At 42.4% G+C, this 21236-nt stretch overlaps 1 protein-coding gene across 7 annotated transcripts in view; it reads right to left on the bottom strand.

Moving 5' to 3' along the window:
- Positions 1–21236, bottom strand: part of KANK4 (KN motif and ankyrin repeat domains 4) — a 267015-nt gene that overhangs the window by 61639 nt on the left and 184140 nt on the right. For all 7 annotated transcript variants that reach the window (XM_068239357.1, XM_068239358.1, XM_068239359.1 and 4 more), the window contains one exon: positions 13103–13223. In XM_068239357.1, coding sequence (XP_068095458.1) covers positions 13103–13223 — 121 coding nt within the window. The remainder of the gene's footprint in view (positions 1–13102; positions 13224–21236) is intronic.

Here is a 21236-nt window from a genome sequence, read left to right as displayed (position 1 = left end):
ATGTACTATGTGCAAGCCAAATTTCATTCAAATCCATTCAGCCATTGTTGCGTGATTAACAAACATCCAAACTTTCCCATTTATAATATTAGTGAGATAATAAGAATAATAAGTGGAAATAACGTCTAGGGCAGACTGATAGTTATTTCATACACAACAAATATTTAATAAAACCAATGAAGGTGATCAATATTAACTTACATTCAGGGACACGTGGCCAACAAAGGTAAGTAAGCGTAAGTAGATTGTGCGTGATAAAAATGGTAAAATATAAACTGATGCTGCAAGTCTCCCACCCAGGGAACCAATATTGTCACCATGATTTATTCTACATATTATATGATTCATTATTCCATGAACCATTAAAACACAACATTTTTTGGTACTTATCCGTTAGCCGGGCGCATCCGGCAGGTGACGACAAAACTCCACCAGAGTTACATCTTTCCCTACTATCCATGGCGGCCTGGAGGGGGAATAGTAATGAGCACCACCTGCCGGATGCGCCCGGCTAACGGATAAGTACCCATTTTTTAAATAAATAAATAGAAACCAGTTTTAAATGTGGTTGCATATTTTCAATCAATCCATCATCCATCTACACTATATCTACATACATTATTCAGAGTTCATAAAAATCAATTTAGAATTTTTTCATCCGGGCCAATAAATTTTTTTTTAAAATTTCAATAAAATTGATTGATATATAAATTCATTGTATAGAATCACAAAACCTAAATAATAAAAAAAACAAACTATTGCATTGTGTATGGCCACCTAATCACAGTTTTTCTTGTCTCTTTTGTCAGGGGCAAACACTGTAAAGCCTTTCATACACGGGAGGCTGAACTGCTTGCTTATTGGGCAGTCCTGCCTCCCCTTTGCCAGACAACGAACACCTTCCAGTAGCAGTTTAATGCAGCCGGATGGCAGAGCTTGTAACCCAGCAACAAAAATAGCATAATGGTACATCTAAATGCAGCCACACTTAGATGTGCAGTGGCCACTTCTATTCTGTCCATGCTGGGCGAAAAAAAGTGTCTGGCCAGTGCTTGTAAGTAGCTAACAGGCTGTGGATTCACCGCCTTTAGTCTCTCATGTGAAAGAAGCCTAAGTTTATAGTGCCAAAAGTGTCCTATATATAAGCCAGAGCACTTTCTAGGACAGTACCTGGTCCTAGCAATACCACCAGCTACCACAATAGATCTGGCTAGAATTGTACAAGTGTTCAGAATGGCACAGCTAGGGTCATGGAACCCATAATGATTACTATTTATCACAATCAGTGAAAGAAAGGAACCCTGCAGAATGTCAGGATTTAATTAATTAGATCAGGAGGGTCAGCCTCATTAGCAGAAGGCTCTGGACTGTATCTGAAAGCCTGTTTAGCAGGAGGTTGTGGATCAGATTATTTCATTCAAGAAAGCTGGTTGGGACACTATGGGGGAATTCACTAATGGAGAACAGCCATGAACGGCAATGGAATTTACGTCCCCTGCACATGATTGGATGCTGGCAGTGAACATAGTAATGACAAATCAACACAGCTGAAGCCATCACTATGCAGAGCTTCGACCTGGTTCATCAACAGTATTATGGAAAATGTGCTACTGCAAACCTGACCTAGATTTTCCTGCTGCCCCGGATGGAGGTCCTGATCGATATTGTCCTCAAATTCAACTGAACAAAGTTCATCACTTTTGTGGACAGCAGATTTCAGGAATAGGGTTTAGCACACGTCTCTACACATTGAAAAATAATTTTAGGAAATAAATACACGTTGTCCCCCTTTTAAAACATTATTTGTTGTGTTGCAACTATTCAGTACATTTTTCTCACGATTTTTCTAACCAGCCAATCTTTTCAGAATTTACAATCTTTTTAAATTACGGCAATCTCAAAAATACATGTGTGGTACTTGGAAGATTCTGCTCGATACTTCCGATCAATCGGAGAATTGAACCAGAATGCTCAAATCGAATAAAAAATAAATAAAAAAAATGTGTATGGTATGTGGCCACCAAGTGATTTACTTGACACCAGCTGCAATTGAAAAAAAACTGATATTAACTGTCTTGCATCATGAATAGCCCTGAGGAGTCTCAGTGTTTTCTGCGGAGGGCTGTGGAATATTTAGAGAAGTAAATGAAATGATCATGCTAAATACACAAGCCATATATCTCATGTCAGAGAACTCATAAAAGAGATATTTTAGGGTATTTTCATCCTAAAACAATCTGTAGCGCATAAATAATAATCACGACAAAACCGAAAAGAGTGTAAGCAATGCTTCCTGCGATGAGTCAGTGCGGTGTGTGGTCAACTCAACAAATGCTCCAGTATGTGAAATGTACACGTTGTGACATCCAAGCTGACAGTAAATACATGTGACCTGTGGCAGGTTTGGTAAACCATGTGACCAGCAGCAAGACTGTCACCTAAATCTCTGCTTATCATACAAGATCAGATTACTGCCACAATGTACAGAGGCCTCCGATTCTCCAATGTAAGGAAGTCAGAAAGCAACACAGATTTCACCTTCTAAAGAGGACGGCTACTGGGGGATTTTACAGCGTAATGATGATATTTCCCCCTCCCCCCCTAGATCTGGTGCAGCAATGCATGAGCTACGAACTACCAGTAACTGCAAGTCCTAAAAGAGCAGAGTAGTGCCATTACTTGTACGCCACTTGTTATAAATGGGGCGTTTATAGCTGCATTTTTTTATAATAGGCATTTATGGCTGCATTTGTTATAAGGGGGATTGGATGGCTGCCCTTGTTATATGACACATATCTACAGCACATTATTATCCTTTTAGTATTTATGTAACTCTGATATCTTCCACGGCACTTTACAGAGTATATCGTCTTGTCACTAACAGTCTCTCTGAGGGGCTCACAATCTAATCCTATCATAGTCATATTTGTCCATTGAAGTCTAGGGCATATTCACAGTGGGACGTTGGGTTTTAATGCGACGTTATAGTCGCAACGTGTCTGCGTTTAGAGGTAATGCACTGTAAGCAGTGAGTTACCACAACACAACATTTTCAACGCGACGATAACGTTGCATTGTGAACGGCCCATAGGATTAGCATTGCAGTGCGGTAAGCTGCGTTATAAGACAAATTGTACCTCCAGACTAAAAATCTACTCAGCAGCACTGAAAAGGCATGGTGTTTGTTTAACCTCCCTGGCGTTCTATTAAAATCGCCAGGGAGGCTGCGGGAGGGTTTTTTTTAAATTAAAAAAAAACTATTTCATGCAGCCAACTGAAAGTTGGCTGCATGAAAGCTCACTAGAGGGCGCTCCGGAAGCGTACTTTCGATCGCCTCCGGCAATCGAAAGTAACAAGATAGGCCGCAATGAGCGGCCTATCTTGTTTCGCTTTCCTCGTCGCCATGGCGACGAGCGGAGTGACGTCATGGACGTCAGTCGACGTCCTGACGTCAGAGCCGCCCGATCCAGCCCCTAGCGCCGGCCGGAACTGTTTGTTCCGGCTGCACTGGGCTCGGGCGGCTGGGGGGACCCTCTTTCGCCGCTGCACGCGGCGGATCGCCGCGGAGCGGCGGCGATCGGGCAGCACACGCGGCTGGCAAAGTGCCGGCTGCGTGTGCTGCTTTTTTCAGAATCCAAATCGGCCTAGCAGGGCCTGAGCGGCGACCTCCGGCGGCATACCCCGAGCTCAGCTCGGGATTACCGCCAAGGAGGTTAACAGTTTTACAGCAACAGAACTTTGTTTTTCATACCCAAGCCTCATTTTTAGCGGCTTAGAAGCTAAATTCCAACCCATCAAAGGAAACTGCCCGGGCATTTTTCCCTCGATGCTATGCAAAGCATGATGGGATTTCTGATGTTGTTGTTCTCGTTGCCTAGCAGCTGGGAGTCACCTCCTTTTAACCAAAAAAAGATGGCTGCCCTCATGAAATCACAAACCTGTGCCTGTTCTTTTAAAACAGGGCGGGTAAGAGATTATATTACCTATCTATTTTAATTAACATAACTAATGTAACTTAATGACAGTATGTTTGTTTAGGCTGAAGTTCATCTTTAACCACTTCACCACTGAGGGGTTTTACCCCCTGAGCACCAGAGCAATTTTCACCTTTCAGCGCTCCTTCCATTCATTCGTCTATAACTTTATCACTACTTATCACAATGAAATGAACTATATCTTGTTTTTTCCGCCACCAATTAGGCTTTCTTTAGGTGGGACATTATGCCAAGAATTATTTTATTCTAAATGTGTTTTAATGGGAAAATAGGAAAAATGTGGGAAAAAAATAATTATTTTTCAGTTTTCGGCCATTATAGTTTTTAAATAATGCATGCTACTGTAATTAAAACCCATGAAATTTATTTGCCTATTTGTCCCGGTTATAAAACCGTTTAAATTATGTCCCTATCACAATGTTTGGCGCCAATATTTTATTTGGAAATAAAGGTGCATTTTTTTCAGTTTTGCGTCCATCCCGAATTACAAGCCCATAGTTTATAAAGTAACAGTGTTATACCCTCTTGACATAAATATTTAAAAAGTTCAGTCCCTAAGGTAACTATTTATGTATTTTTTTTAATTGTAAATTTTTTAATTTTTTTTTTAATTAGAAAAAAAAAAATGGGGAGTGTGGGAGGTCATGAGTTAATTTTTTGTGTAACACTAATTTATTTATATGTAAAAAATGTTTCCCCACTGCCAAAATTAAAACAGGCAATAATATTTCGCAACCTTTTGAACTGAAGCGAGGCACGAGGCAGGGCTGCCCTTTATCCCCAGCCCTCTTCACCTTGGCAATGGAGCCTGTGGCCGCCTATATTAGACAATCAGACACTGTCCAGGGACTTAAAATAGGTAATCTGGAGGAGAAAATCTCCCTATACGCAGACGATGTCCTCCTATATCTTAGTAACTGCACCTCATCCCTAACAGCTGCTCTAAAAAATTTTAATACCTTTGGAGAAACGTCCGGAATCAGGATTAACTGGTCCAAATAAACTCTATTTCATCTGGACCCCCCTACTCTTCATATCTTGCGTCCCTCCACCCCACTACAAACAGTCTCTCAATTTAAATACCTTGGAGTGCAGGTGACTAAAGACATCAATGCCTACCAAACCTTGAATATTGACCCCATAGTACAATCATTGGAAACTAAGTGCAGAATCTGGGACAAATTGCCACTAACCCTGATAGGCCGGATAAATTTAATAAAAATGATATACTTACCTATGTCTTTAGACAATCCCCGATTTGGCTTACACAAAAGTTTTTCAAAAAACTTGATTCAATCCTACTTAGATTTATTTGGGCGGGTAAGCAGCCCCGCATAGCTTTGGATATTTTATGTTTGCCAAAAAACAGAGGGGGGCTAGCCATGCCAAATTTTCAGAAGTATTTTTGGGCTTCTATACTAGTAACGACCCGGTGGTGGTTCTCGCAGGATGAGTCCAACCCTGCGACCACGATAGAGGCCGCAATTTTGGGCTCATATGAAAAACTGACAAACTTGCCCTACAGAGGGCCTAAATGCTCTTCGCAAACCACGACAGCTATGGTAACGGTCTGGAAGGCGTGGGGGGCGGCTAGGGCCCCGCTAGCAAGGGAAAATGTACTCTCACCACATACCCCGCTCTGGGGAAACACCCAGCTTCAACATTTTATGACTATTCCGGATCCAGTAATCTGGGCGAGCTTTGGAATTAAAACATTAGCTCACATACAACAGGGACATATGATTTCAACATTTGACCTCTTAAAATCACAATTCAACCTGCCTAATTCACACTTTTTCCGCTACCTCCAGCTTAAGCACGCTTATTCCTCGCAATTCGGAAGATCTCCCCCAATCCTTTCTATGGACGACTTAGAAAACCTGCTTCTAACTAGAGACTTACCTAAGGCACTCTCAGCAATATACTTAGCACTTCTAACTCTCAACAACAACAAATTAGATAAATGCTTCAACAAATGGCAACAGGTAGTGTCAGGATTGGAAAGGGACGAATGGGACGAAATTCTAGAATTATACCCGACCTCGGTCATTTCAGCTAGGGATCAACTGGTTCAGACCAAGTTTCTACACCAAGCCTACTACACGCCGGTGCGTATGCACCGGATGGATCAATCCTTCTCGGACGTCTGCTGGAGATGCCAGGCGGACCGAGGTTCTTTTGTGCACATGTTCTGGACGTGCCCTAAAATTATCCCCTTTTGGAAAGATGTCCTATCAATAATTAATAAACTACTGAAGGTTGCTCTCCCGCTAGATCCAGGCCTCCTGCTGCTGGGGAAAATAGAGGAGGACACATTAACTCACCACAAACAGATATTGGTTAAAACCCTTTGTTTCCAGGCCCGCAAAGAAATACTTAAATTATGGAAAAAATCTTCCGTTCCTACACTGGGAATATGGGCAAAATCTATTAACTCTTCCCTGCCCCTTTATAAAACCACATACCTGAATAGGAGATGCCCAAAGAAGTACTATAAAATATGGGGGATATGGGAGACCAGAATTATGGATCCTACGGACTCTGAATTCATCCCAATACTGATATAATGGCTCTGGCATCTCTGATTTATAAGGATTAGGTCGCGCGGGGTGCGGGGTTGGGGGCGGGTCGGGGTACGGGCGGTCATCTTTTCTTTCTTTCTCCTCTCTTTCTCATCTCTTTTCCACTCATGTCTTCCTCTCCACAGGGTGGTTGTCGGATACTGCCAACTCAATATATATTACCAACCTGATACTACAATGCTGTTTATGTAACTGTAATACACCTGATATTTAAGTGAATCTGTATCGGGAATTTTTCTGATGAAATGTCTTGTAAGATAACCACGCCTGTACTTTACTGTTCTCTTACAATGTGTTGTAATGTTTTCTTTTTTGAAAAATAAAAAAAAACTTTACTGTAAAAAAAAAAATGCTTAGGGTGTAGTTTTACTATTTGGCCACAAGATGGCAACAGTAACTTTTTGTTTATTGCGACCTGCGAGCGTCCTTCCGGACGCTCGCAGGAAGTACTAGGAGGCTGTGAGTGGTTTTTTTTTTTCACAATGATCGCGCTGCCCATCGGAGAGCAGCGGATCATTGCGGGGCATAGATCAACAAACGGGAATGGATTTTCCCGTTCACTGATCTCCGGGCGAGCGGGCGGCGGCATGTTTACTAGCGGCGGGTGGCGTGTTTACGAGCGGGAGCGCAGACAGCGGCGGGAGCGTGGAAAGTATGGATTTCTCCGTCCCTGGGGGTTAAAGGATGGAAAAAGGGACTGAGAAATTCGTACGGGCGGGGGTAAAGTGGTTAATAACGGCGCTCCGCAACGTGGCACTGTGAATGCAACCTAGGGCCGATTTTTAGGAGGAAGACAGTTTTAATGTGTGGGTTGCCTCCTACATCCCAATAAACATACAAAGACACGAGGAGAACAAACAAATTCTGTGCAGTTAGTGCCCTGGCCACTACCACTTTAGGAAAACATTTTTTTATGGGGATTACACTGGTGCATTGATGTTTGTTTTCTTTGAATATTGGTGACTTTTTTTTTGTACCTACTGAAGCCACCTAGGCTGGGTTCACACATAAAAGGTGTCCAGTACCGTCCTGTGAGTTTTTTTGACAGTTAAAATCAGTTTTGTATGATTTTTTTATGGCTTGGTTCGTCAATCTGTACATTTCCTGTCCAGTCTAGTCAGGCCAGTTTTGTATCAGTTTTTTATGGCTGTGTTCACACATAAAAGGTATACAGTTACAATCCTGTCATGGAAAACTGATAGAAAACTAAGACAAAGCTGACAGGACTGGACTAGACCAGAAATGTACGGATTTATGTGTGAGCCAAGCCTAATGCTGGGAATACACGGTTCGTTTCTGCTGTGCGTTTCTCCTCTCCATCGTTTTTGCCGCTCGATTCTGCAGTCGATTCTCTTATCTTCCACTCGTTTTTCTTATCTTTTTCCATTCACTTCTATCAGAAATTGAGCGTCGAAAGAATCGAAAGGGAGATCGGACATGTCGGAAATTATCTATTGAACCATCTAATCACCTAAAAGCAAACCGTTTATTCCCAGCATTATAGCCAGTTTGTAGCCTAACTGTGATCGAGAGATCAAGTAATATATTTATCTTTTCATTATTAATGATGATGTAATAATCTAATCTAGCATAAATGCATACAGTATACCTCTGGCCACTAAGCCTATTATTGTTCTTTATGAAACATTGTTGACTCTAAAGCCTTTACAGGTGAATTGATACATAATTTATAATGTAGAATGTTTTGTTACTGTGAAGCTCAAACAATGAAGTACCGTACTTTAAATGTTCAACTAATCTTACTTTGCCAGCAGCTGTCCATGCCCAGGGCTTGTAAGTATTTGTACAGTGTTTCCCTTTAATCATTTATGTAGACAGGTTTTCCAGCTGGATCAGTTCATACTTTGTCATTAACTACAATTTCAAATGACAGATTCCCAAATTGTAATTGCTGGATAATGAGATCCTCCAAAAATCAGCCACATGTGGCTGATGCAATTCATATTTTAATAGCATGCAAGCTGATATCCAACTAGCTTTCAATTTTGGATATTGATATTTTCCCCAATACAGGTCGTCCCCGGTTAACGAACAAGATAGGGATTGTAGGTGCATTCTTAACCTGAATCTGTTCTTAAGTCGGAACATTGTGCCATCTCTGTCCCCTGTCCCTCCTCTGTGCCCCCTGTGCCTCCAGTGTCTCCCTCTGTGTCACCTCTGCCCTCTGTACCTGCGTATACAAATTTATAATCCATTTTTTCTTAGAATTTTTTAAAATCAATTCTCTCACAAACTACAAGTCTCATATGAAAAAAAATGTTTTGACTTGTTCCCACAGAATCCTGCGGTTCATATCAGCAGGTCGTTTGTAAGTCGGGGACTACCTGCACATACCCCCAAATAGAAAATAAAAGTGACGCCAAAAAATGATGTGGTTTTCTGCGACACAGTGGAGCAGGACCTCAAGGTGCTTATTCAATTCCACTTTTCTAAAGTTAAAGAAAAGCAGTTTAACTTAACTAGGGGTTCTTGCAGCCCCCCACAGTCATCATGTGCCTGCGTTGTCCTTCCATGACCCTCAAGCCAGCAGCGGCGACCCCTTCAAAGTTGGCCGGTCAAGGCCAGTTAGAGGCTACTGCGCATGCGTGGCCCCAAGCTGCAGCGCACATGGATCACGTTTCCATTGCCAGGATCGCTCTGCACGTGCGCAATAGCAATTTTTTCATACTGCGCATGTACAGAACAATGCTGTGCATGGGGCCAGCCAGCTTTGAGGGAGTGGCTGCTACAGACCGGAAGGTCTTGGAAGGACGGCGTGGGCACAGGATGACTGCGGGGTCTGAGAGAAGTTCCAGGTAAGTTAAACTGGTTTTTTTTTTCACTTTAGATTTCCTTTAACCATTTCACCTCCCCCGAGACGAGTAACTATGTCCCTGCAAAATGCCACAACTCTGTGTAGGGACGTAGCCACTACGTCCCTCCCGCCGCGGGATAGTAAAACTACATCCAAAACATTTTTCATATACAAATACATAATTTTACACTATAAATTAACTCATTACCTCCCACACTCCCCAATGTATTTATTTTTTTGTAATAAAAAGAAAAAAAAAATTACAATAAAAAAAAAACATAAATAGTTACCTTAGGGACTTAACTCTTTAAATATTTATGTCAAGAGGGTACAACACTGTTACTTTATAGAGCTTGTAATTAGGGATGGACGCAAAACTGAAAAAAATGCACCTTTATTTCCAAATAAAATATTGGCGCCGAACATTGTGATAGGGACATAATTTAAATGGTGTAATAACCAGGACAAATGGGCAAATAAATATCATGGATTTTAAATACAGTAGCATGCATTATTTAAAAACTATAATGGCCGAAAACTGAAAAATAATGATTTTTTTCCCACATTTTTACTTATTTTCCCATTAAAACACATTTAGAATAAAATAATTCTTGGCATAATGTCCCACCTAAAGAAAGCCTAATTGGTGGCGAAAAAAACAAGATATAGTTCATTTCATTGTGATAAGTAATAATAAAGTTATAGACGAATGAATGGAAGGAGCACTGACGGGTGAAAATTGATCTGGTTTTTTTTGAGAGGAAAAACCCTTCGAGGTGAAAAGGTTAAAGGACCACAGTCACGAAAATCTTAAAATGTAAAATATATGTAAACATACACAAATAAGAAGTATGTTTCTTCCAGAGTGAAATGAGCCATAAATTACTTTTCTCCTATGTTGCTGTCACTTACAGGAGGTAGTAGAAATCTGACAGAACCAACAGGTTTTGGACTAGCCCATCTCCTCATGGGGGGTTTTCTTTATTTTCAAAAGCACTTAGTGAATGGCAGTTGCTCCGTCCAACTGCTAAAAAAGTATATGGTGAGCAGAAAGGCTGGTCAGCATCTTTATATAAATCATTTACAGCGAGTGTCTTTACAAAGAATAAAGGCCATGCTGAGAATCCCCTATGGAAAGAAGGACTGTCGGCAAAGTCAGATTTCTACTACTTATTGTAAGTGACACAGCGACATAGTAGAGAAGTAATTCATGGCTCATTTTACTCTGGAAGAAATGTACTTCTTATTTCTATGTGTTTACATATATTTTAAATTTTAAGATTTTTGCGACAGTGGGCTTTTAAAGTTTGCCTAGGTGATATTTTCAGTTTCACATCTTAACAATAAAATGCCTTGTAAGCCCCCTAAAAAAAAATCCATTACACCAGGGTTCACAATTATCATTGCGAGAAACAAAGTTTTTTTGTGTTGAAATTTGCGTGAAATTTGTTTTGCACAATTTTTACCACAGATAATGCAAGTCAATGGTAATTTGCATGCGATGTGAAAATGTATGCAGCAAGAAGTACCCTTTTTGTGCATTCAGAAACACAAATGTGAAGACACGAATTTTAGCAGAATTGAGATTCTCCATTGATTTTCATTACATGTGTAGTGAACGCATTTTGGTACATTTGCAAAACGCACACAAATTTTGTGACACAAACTGTGAACACTGCCTACTTGCAACATTAATTCACATAACGCATGCAAATTCCCACTGACTTTCATTACCATGTGCGTCAGCTCCCCTCTTCCATGTGTGTCAACTTCCATGTGCACCAACCTCCCTCTTCCATGTGCATCAACTGCCCTCTTCCATGTGTGTCAGGTCCCCTCGTCCATGTGCGTCAACTGCCCTCTTCCGTGTGTGAGGTCCCCTCGTCCATGTGCGTCAACTGCCCTCTTCCATGTGTGTGAGGTCCCCTCGTCCATGTGCATCAACTGCCCTCTTCCATGTGTGTCAGGTCCCCTCTTCCATGTGCATCAACTGCCCTCTTCCATGTGTGTGAGGTCCCCTTGTCCATGTGCATCAACTGCCCTCTTCCATGTGTGTCAGGTCCCCTCGTCCATGTGCAGTAACTGCCCTCTTCCATGTGTGTCAGGTCCCCTCGTCCATGTGCTTCAACTGCCCTCTTCCTTGTGTGTCAGGTCCCCTCGTCCATGTACGTCAACTGTCCTATTCCATGTGTGTGAGGTCCCCTCGTCCATGTGCGTCAACTGCACTCTTCCATGTGTGTGAGGTCCCCTCGTCCATGTGCATCAACTGCCCTTTTCCATGTGTGTCAGGTCCCCTCGTCCATGTGCGTCAACTGCCCTCTTCCGTGTGTGAGGTCCCCTCGTCCATGTGCGTCAACTGCCCTCTTCCATGTGTGTGAGGTCCCCTCGTCCATGTGCATCAACTGCCCTCTTCCATGTGTGTCAGGTCCCCTCGTCCATGTGCGTCAACTGCCCTTTTCCATGTGTGTGAGGTCCCCTCGTCCATGTGTATCAACTGCCCTTTTCCATGTGTGTCAGGTCCCCTCGTCCATGTGCTTCAACTGCCCTTTTCCATGTGTGTCAGGTCCCCTCGTCCATGTGCGTCAACTGTCCTATTCCATGTGTGTCAGGTCCCCTCGTCCATGTGCGTCAACTGCACTCTTCCATGTGTGTGAGGTTCCCTCATCCATGTGCATCAACTGCCCTTTTCCATGTGTGTGAGGTCCCCTCGTCCATGTGTATCAACTGCCCTTTTCCATGTGTGTCAGGTCCCCTCGTCCATGTGCTTCAACTGCCCTTTTCCATGTGTGTCAGGTCCCCTCGTCCATGTGCGTCAGCTGTCCTATTCCATGTGTGTGAGGTCCCCTCGTTCATGTGCGTCAACTACCCTCTTCCATGTGTGTGAGGTCCCCTCATCCATGTGTATCAACTGCCCTTTTCCATGTGTGTCAGGTCCCCTCGTCCATGTGCTTCAACTGCTCTTTTCCATGTGTGTGAGGTCCCCTCATCCATGTGCATCAACTTCCCTTTTCCATGTGTGTGAGGTCCCCTCGTCCATGTGCATCAACTTCCCTTTTCCATGTGTGTGAGGTCCCCTCGTCCATGTGCATCAACTGCCCTTGTCCATGTGTGTCAGGTCCCCTCCTCCACGTGCATCAACTGCCCTCTTCCATGTGTGTCAGGTCCCCTAGTCCATGTGCATCAACTGCCCTCTTCCATGAGCATCCCCCATGTGCAATGTGCATCATCCCCGTATTCCATGGTTCTCAAATCGCCTCTTTCATTTGCATGTTTCTATTCATGTACAACAGAACCTCTCTTGCATGTGCAGCATCCGCACCTCCCCTATTCCATGTTCCACCTCCCCCTGTGTAGCAGTCTCCCTGGCTATGGCCTATGTGACCTTTGCAGAAATCCAGCCCTCGCTGCTGCAAGTCTCCAAGTCTTTACCTGATACAATTAATTAGATGGAAAAATACTGCAGTTGTTGGTGCTTTGTCTATCTCCACTGGGTCATGGATACATCATCACATGGACAAAAAACACTTTTATTAAACATACTATGTCAATTCTCCCATCAGGCTTTGTTTTGTGTGCAGTCAAACAAAATGCACCCTATAAGAACACCCCTGCTCCAGTCATATTCACATCCCATTCAACCATCTGGCTTAACCTTAATATGCAATCAAGGAAAACAAAGTATCACTGTGTGTTTGCTGTCTGATGCTTACCCACCATTGACCCCAACAAACTGGAGATTCTTCTTGGCTCGAGCCTCGCTGCCAGGACTCGAGCGGCCAACGCTGTTCTTCTGCTTCATGATTGATTTCAGGCTGCCTCTGGGGGATGCCTCTGTGCAGGAAGTTAGAGCAAATAATTAGTTGAGAGTATGGACTATGGTGAACACTGAGTTGAAAGTTGAACTGAAAGGTATAAGGAGGCTGCCATTGCTGCTCCACTTACTTATTATTTTTTGCTTCGCCTAAAGCGGATATGTTGCCTTTTGTAGTGTTGTGCTTGAAAAAAGAGTTTGTACAGTAATGCAGGAGACCAGCACAACAGCCAGGTTGCCTAGCATTTATAACATGAAGATACAAATAGACTCTCTATATTCCTTTCAGTTCCTTTACAATAACAAAACAGAAGGTTGCCTTCTTAAAACAGAAGGTATATGCGATTATTCAGGTTGGAGTAAGTTTTGAGGTTTCCCACAATGCATCACTGCTGAATATGCAAATCATCCTTTGTTGTCCCTGTAAGCTAAACACACCTCCAGAACCGCTGGATGCAATGATGTGTCAGCTTGTTAACTGTACAGAGCCACACTAATCCACAATGTATAAAACAAAGGGAGGATTTGCATATTCAGCAGTGATGCATTGTGGGAGACATCATATGCTGACTCCAACCTGAATAATCACAAATACCTTCTGTTTGAAGGTGGCAAGCTTCTGTTTTGCACAGCATTTTAGTAAGTGGGCCTTTTGGTCCTTTTTAGGCCCTTACACACTCCTAGGAGTTCTGGTTCACCATGAGCTTGCTGGGTAATCTGTAACTTTATAATGGCAGTTACACTAATGGCCTGAGCACACTTGTGCATTGAGTTTCTGATTCCTGCTACACATGTCGATGTGTGACATGCAAGGTCAGGACATCAGAAAGGACATAGAAAATATTTTACAAAACGCCCTCCAACGCACGTGTTAGAAAATGATGCATTTTTGTGCATTTTCTGTAACAAACAAGTGTGCCCAATTTTACACCTTCTACTAAATTTGTGTAAATGTGTCCGTACTGAAAAGATTTCACTTCAGTTCTGTGGTGTCACCAATGACAGGAAGTAAACACTGAGCAGCAATCCAACTGAGGTTCCCAACTTTTTAAGAAAGAGGAGCACCATAAAACAATGTCCATGCCACACCTCCATTCATGCATGATTGCATGTGCCAAAGACATATTTGTAAAATTCAAGCTATACTGGCCTTTTCTCTTTTTACTCAAATCTCGGCTCTGCCTGTTCAGTAAGCCAGCACCTATTTCAGTAAGGAGTTTCTTGGGCAAGTCTCCTTAACACTGCTACTGCCTAGTGAGTGCATTCTAGTGGCTGCCTCACAAGCGCTTTGAGTCCGACAGGAGAAAGGCGCTATACAAAAACTGCCATTATTACTATTTTTCTTACATGTTAGAATTTAATGATGGGTATTGGAAATTACTCAAAAGTCCCATGTTCAAACCTTGTCTAACTCCTATGAGTGAGTTTTCTCTGGGCACCTCAGTTTCCTTCCACATCCCAAAACTGTAACTGGTTCCCCCTTAAAACAGTCCTTAGATTATGTGAGAGACATTAGACTGACTACGATAGGGCCCTTTTCACACTGGGATGTTTTCATTGTGGTGCTCTACCCTTTTTTACCGCAGGTTGACACTAGGTCAATGAAAGTTTATGGGGCCTTTCACACTGGATGCAATGCGCTGGAAGTATCGCATCTGATGCTAGAACGTCCGTGCATTGTCTGGCATCATGCGCAGCGACGTGCAGCAGACTGGAAGTCATGCAAGACTATGACAACATAGGTTCTTTTTAAACCATTTTTGCATTAACATTGCAGTGCGCGGAAGTGTATTTTGTTAATACACTTCCATGCATTTATGTTGACCACAGGAAGTGAGCGCTAGAGAGCTTCACTTCCTGTTTGGCTTTTAGCCAGAAGCGGGATTACCGCGTATTAACGTGGAAATCCCTGAAGGCTATTTTTTGTGTTGCGGTGCGATCATCCGATCCATACCGACACGCCGGTTTCCAGTGTGAAACCGGCCTAATTAACATGTGAGCTCCTGTGAGAGACAGTTTGTGACACAACTATATAATCTGGAGAGCACTGTAGGAGATTCATTGCTAAATAATGTTAAAATATGTGATATATCAATTTAAAGCATGGAAATGAAGCTTAGAGTTACTAACAGCGAAATACATACTGTATATCTTTGCACATCTATATATCAGACCTAAAAGATGAACACGAGAAAGAAAGAGTATGATTAGGTTCCAAAACAGGAACTGTCCCTATGAAAAGGAAATAGTTGGAAGTGAAGCTACGTGTAGCAGCAGAGCTTATGATGAAACGTGATCTGATCAGGTGAGAGGCTCTGATTTGCTATCCACAATCATATGTTATTTTTGTTTCCTCTGTAGTCTAAAGTGCAAAGTCATCAGAGCCTTAAAAATTGATCATGTGGCTCTCTAAATTCTGCTACAGTAGAGCAACTCCAGCGCTCTAAGGGCTCTAAGTTCTAAGGGCTCTTTCACATTACCAAATTGGTTCGTGCACGCGTTAATGACCTGCGACGTGACTATGGGAAGTTGCGGTGCGACACCGATTAGCAACGGTAGTTCTAATTCACCAGACAGGAAACCGCAGGCGCTGGACGTTACAAAGCACCAAGATGCGTAACAACGTAACTCTCTGAAACATTTTGTCTAACTAGAAAGGTAACATGAAAGTCAAATAAACTTTCACAACGCATCCTAGGAGTGATCTGTCAAAACGCACAGATCAGCTCCTAGTGTAAAAGGGCTCTAAGCTTTCCACACATTACTAAAAAATTAATATCCGAATTATCAAGATTGGTGGAAAGAAAACAGGTACAAATGCAGAGCAGCTTCCTAGAGCAACCAAACAAGTTTCAGCTGAAAAATAAAACAGGAATGCTCAACGGTTTCTGTGAAACTACTCTATTTCTACTCTAGCTTTCTTTGTACTTGTCTTGATCAAAGAATCCAGCGTGTGTTTATTGCAGTATCCTGCTTAGATGCCCCACACTCACGTAATACTGCTGGGTCATGGAGTGCAGACACCAGGGGATGACAGCAGCACACAGAGGCGTAGCTAGGGTTTTCAGTGCCGGGGACAAAGACAGTTTTTGCGCCCCCCTCTGGACAAAATGTGCATGGCCACACACTAAAATGTGGTCATCGGTGGAGTCAAAAGTTATTTAGATAGCTATATGTTCCCCCTCACCCCATTCAGATAGCCAGAGGTGCCCCCCTTTGAATAGCCAAATGTATTCCCATTTAGTTAGCCAGATGTTCCCCCCTTCACCCTGTTTAGATAGCCAGATGTGCCCCCTTTAGATAGCCTTATTCTGCTGCTGTTAATGCTTCTGCAGAGGGAGAGAGAGAAGCAGGGGCACTACAGGCAGCCAGCGAGCCACCTCTTATGCACGTGGGGGTGCAGCGGCTGTGCTGAGAGCCCTCACAGTGCTGCGCATGGGGACATATGTCCCCCTTGCCCACCATAGCTACTCCTCTGGCAGCACACCGGAGGGTGCGTGCCAGCTGGAGAGGTGAGCCTGCTCCACTGCTGATAGTCTGCAGGGGTCCTGACAGAGCAATAAAGCTTGGGATAGACCTGGGGAGCTAATCACTGGCTCTGGGGGATCAGCGGTACTATAGATTTTTATTAGAAATCTATTAAAAAATCTTACAGCAGTGTGTAGTAGACAGATACCTCTCTGATCAGATGTCAGAGAGGGATCTATCTTTTGGGCACATCAGATGACAATCTGCCACTGTATGGCAGGCTTTAAACAGATTCCATCCTTTGAATTCTCATATAAAAACAGGAAGAGCAGCCTGTTTCACTTTTGTCACTTTGAGACATTAGAGGAGGTTGCTGGCAAATGTTCATTTCATTTTCTGCACAGTTGGGGATGACATTTGTGAGAACACACGTAATACAAGAAGACTTGGAGTGCTGAACACAAATCTCCAATGTACTGGGTGGGCGTATGATATTCTGGGATGTCACTGACAAAACAGGCATTATGTAATCTCCATGTGCAGCGAGGGCAGTTATAACTACGCAGGATGTCAATCTGTGTGTTTCCTAATACAAAGGCCCCAACATCTAACTACAAGAACCTTAAGCTGAGTATCCACCAGAAGTTGGATCAGGAAACCTACTGCAACGTGACCTGAAGAATAAGCGTTTCGTGATCCATCTTCTACTACGGGAACACCCGGCGGGCGTGAACCATACTTCAAAAATTGCAGTACCTTGCGCGGGAGTCTTCTGGGATCTTAAAGATCTGATCTGCCATGACGGTTGTGATCACTGCGTGTCGAGAAAGAATCGCGCAGATGTACCCAGTGCATGAAATCACGGAAACGATCGCAAATGGCACAAAAAATCACATCAGGAGGAGGGACCTTAAGTATATAGAAGCAATCACATGTAACCCTGGGAATGTTCCTGACTTTCTCTCTGATGTGTAATGAGAAATGTGAAAATGAGAGTATTCTTGGCTTAAAGGAAAAGAGGCATTTTAATCAAAAAAAGATCTACACGACATAGTGTATGCTCAAACATTCTATTAAAATGCTCTTTTTATTATCAGCACACAGATATTTGTAGTTGACTATGGTCATGTACTGTCATTGTTCTTCTGGGAATTGGCATTCACTGTGAATGTTCAATGGATTAACAAATCTGCAGAGGATAGAACCCTGTATTGCCTGTTGGAGCAACTGTAGACTTCCCCCAATCAGCATTCTGATCAGCAAATATCTTGGGGGGGTTTGAAGACACTTAGGGCCCTTTTACACTTAATCTGTTGGTATGCGTTAGTACACTTTAGTGCGCGTTTTTTCCATAGTAGTGCATTGGGAAGAAGATTTAAGTTAAAACGCTTTAAGTGTGAAAGGTGCCATAGGAAAACATGCGCATTACTTTGAAAATCAGTTTTCTTTCCGTTTTAAAGAGTAACTGTCAGGCTGCAAAAGCTAATATAAACCTCTATTCTCCTGTGTTAACCAGTTTAGAAGGAAGCCAAAAAGGCAACACTGAAGTTAAAAATCTCTCTTACTTTGATGTTTGCTGGACAGCAAGGCTCTGTATTCCCAAGCTTCTAAGGAGGCCGGCAGGCCGCATAACAGATACTGCAAAGCATTCTGGGGCTGCTTCTTCTCCCCAGTGCACTCCCTTGGTCCTCCCCTTCATTTCCCTGTGCCGCCCTAAGGCTGCTTTCACAGTGGGAAGTTACAGGCTCATGTTACAGCAGCTTGTAACAGCAGCCTAAACTCACAGCACTGAAAAATCAATGTGCTGTTCACAGGGCACATGTTCGGGTTAGAGTGAGTCGCTATTGTTCCTAGCCACATGGCTCATTAATATTCACTGCACAGTAGTGTTGTCCGGATCATGAACCATTAGGATCTTTGATCCTGATCTTTTTTGTGAGTCGAATCATCAGGAAGCAAGGAAAGGGAGGATATGACATTGTCCAGCGCTGCGTAATATGTTGGCGCTTTATACATACAACAAATAATAATAATAATGACATCACAACTGGCTTCATACAAGACAGACAAACATGGAACCTGCCATGAGCTGTCAGGAGCATAATACTATATAAATACTCTGCAAATACTATATAAAAATTCTGTGAAATCCAAACGTGGACAGTGAAATGCCAATATTTAGCTACTGATATATGTGTTTTTTTTTCTCTAAAACCCTATACCTAACAGCTCATCTTTAACTGAGATCAACTGATTAAGTGTAAAAGGGCCCTAAGCAGTGCATGATCGCTGTGTAGCTAGCTTTAGATGTTTGGCAGTGGTTCCAATTAATCAGATCATTTGGCCAGGTGCTTATTATATGGCTACTTTTTCTCCTTTGTTCTCTTCTGGGAGACAATCCTCTGTTTTAAATAACTTGTCTGCACTCTGATAAGGGCCCATATGCAATTCACTTTTTCTCCTGGGTTTTCTCCTAGGTGATATTTTTTAAACTTGTCAATAAAATGCATTTTAAATCACCAGCAAGCAAGAAAATACTCAAAATAATGTTGACAGTACTTTTTCACCTACTTTTTGGTACCTTTTCAATTGCAAAGTGCTGAAAAGTTACTTTAAATAGAAGATGGAAAAAATATCTCCTAGGAGGAAAGTTAATTGCATATGCACCAAGGTGTGAAAATACAGTATCACCTAGGAGAAATCTTAGTAGAAAAGGTGAATAGAATATGGGCTGTTATCTGTTAAAGTGAACCCAAGGTAAAAATAAACTGATGAGATAAACTATGTATTGTATGGATTGTTCAGTATTTATACTTCTATTCCTAAAAATGACTTTAGCTATTCCATGATTGTATTTTATATAATTTACAAAGTAGATTTAATGTTTTGTTGCCTCTGCTCAGTGCCAGCCTAATAAGTGACCCAGAGTTAGAAAGAGGTCAATAATTTGTGTATTTTATCTCTCCCTGCCAGAGCTGGGACATGGTCCTCCAGCACCCAAGGCTGAGACACCAAAGTGCGCCCCTCCATCCCTCCCACCCCAGCCGCCACACACTGATTGCTATTAGACTACGAGGCACCCCAGGGCCCCCAACCCCCCCTCCCCCCCACACACACACTTTAATTTCTATTTATCTGGCTTGCAGTCACTGTCACGTATCCTTTTTCTGATTTCTCTCTTCTTCAAACACAATAGGGGAATGATAGCTGAATGAGTTGTGTGCCCCCTCCTACACTGCGCCCTGAGGCTGGAGCCTCTCTTGCCTCTGCCTGGCTCCCTGCTCTCAGAAGTTATATTCTGCCAGGAAAACTTTTATGTCTAAAATTAGCTTATCAGTGATGTTTACGATATTCCCGACAAGCTACCAACAAGACAGAAGCCGTCACTTCCATGCCTAGAAATGAACTCTTTCAGGCAGCAAAAAAAAAAAAAAACAAGTAAAACAACCTGGTTATTAATATACTTTGTACTGTACACACACATGCTTATCTCATCATGTCACATGTCGCCTCGGGTACACTTTAAAGACTGTGTTGCCTAAATTCCTGCCCAAGTCAGGATGGGCGTCCCAGGCTTCCCACAAAAGGCCGGCTTCAGTTTAGATGTCATGCTGCTAACAGTGTAATCTACAACTCTAATTCTTCAACAAATGTTTATTTTAAACTCACATGCATACTTGGCTTATCTGCACGTCTGTAATGTAACTCCCAGAGATGTGGAACTGCCAGGAAGGAAATATTAAACAAACAATTCTGGTCACTGGCCTGTCAGGTAGAATTTATGGAGGAAGATTAGCTGAAACTGACGCATTCACTTCAGGACATATTTGTAAGAATGTAGAGCTCTGTGTGTAATGATGATGATGACGGAAACAGGATAACCATGCAGGAAAGTCATCATGGCTCCTGGTTTAGCAGAGGCTTTAATTCTTAAAGTTACATATTACCCAGCAAGCTCATGGTGAACCAGAACTCCTAGGAGTGTGTAAGGGCCTACGAAGGACCAAAAAGCCCTCTTACTAAAATATTAACTAAAACAAAAGTTTGCCTTCTTAAAACAGAAAGTATTTGCGATTATTCAGGTTGGAGTGAGCATACAATGTCTCCCACAATGCATCACTGCTTGTTGTTCCTGTAAGTTAACCACACCTCCAGAATCGCTGGAATGCAACGATGTGTCAGCTTGTTAATTGTAAAGCCTAACTGCAGATACAAGTTCGGTATCCAAGTCCTGAGATTCTTCTTTTTTCTTTTGTTAGTGTAGAAACACCTTGATTAGTGGATGACCAATAATTTAGCTTTAAAAAGCACCTGGTCTGGAGTAGTGACATTAAACAACATGCAAATAATTGCTGTTTGCATGCAAATGTCATGGAAATTGTATGTAGCATGGAAGGGGGCTGATCAAAGTCAAATTACACAATTTAACACCAATTTGGAGGAGACTGGGGCCTAAAATACAGTTTCCTGAGGGCAGAAGTACTGGTCTCTCTGCCACATCCTCCCAATATTAAAGCACAAGGCAATAAATTTATATCCTAAATCGTAATGGTAAGCTGTTTTAA

The sequence above is a fragment of the Hyperolius riggenbachi genome, chromosome 6 (assembly GCF_040937935.1).
Source record: "Hyperolius riggenbachi isolate aHypRig1 chromosome 6, aHypRig1.pri, whole genome shotgun sequence".
In the NCBI taxonomy this organism is placed as follows: Eukaryota; Metazoa; Chordata; class Amphibia; order Anura; family Hyperoliidae; genus Hyperolius; species Hyperolius riggenbachi.
The sequence above is the reverse complement of the archived record's forward strand: the minus strand, read 5'-3'. Positions and strand labels throughout refer to the sequence as shown.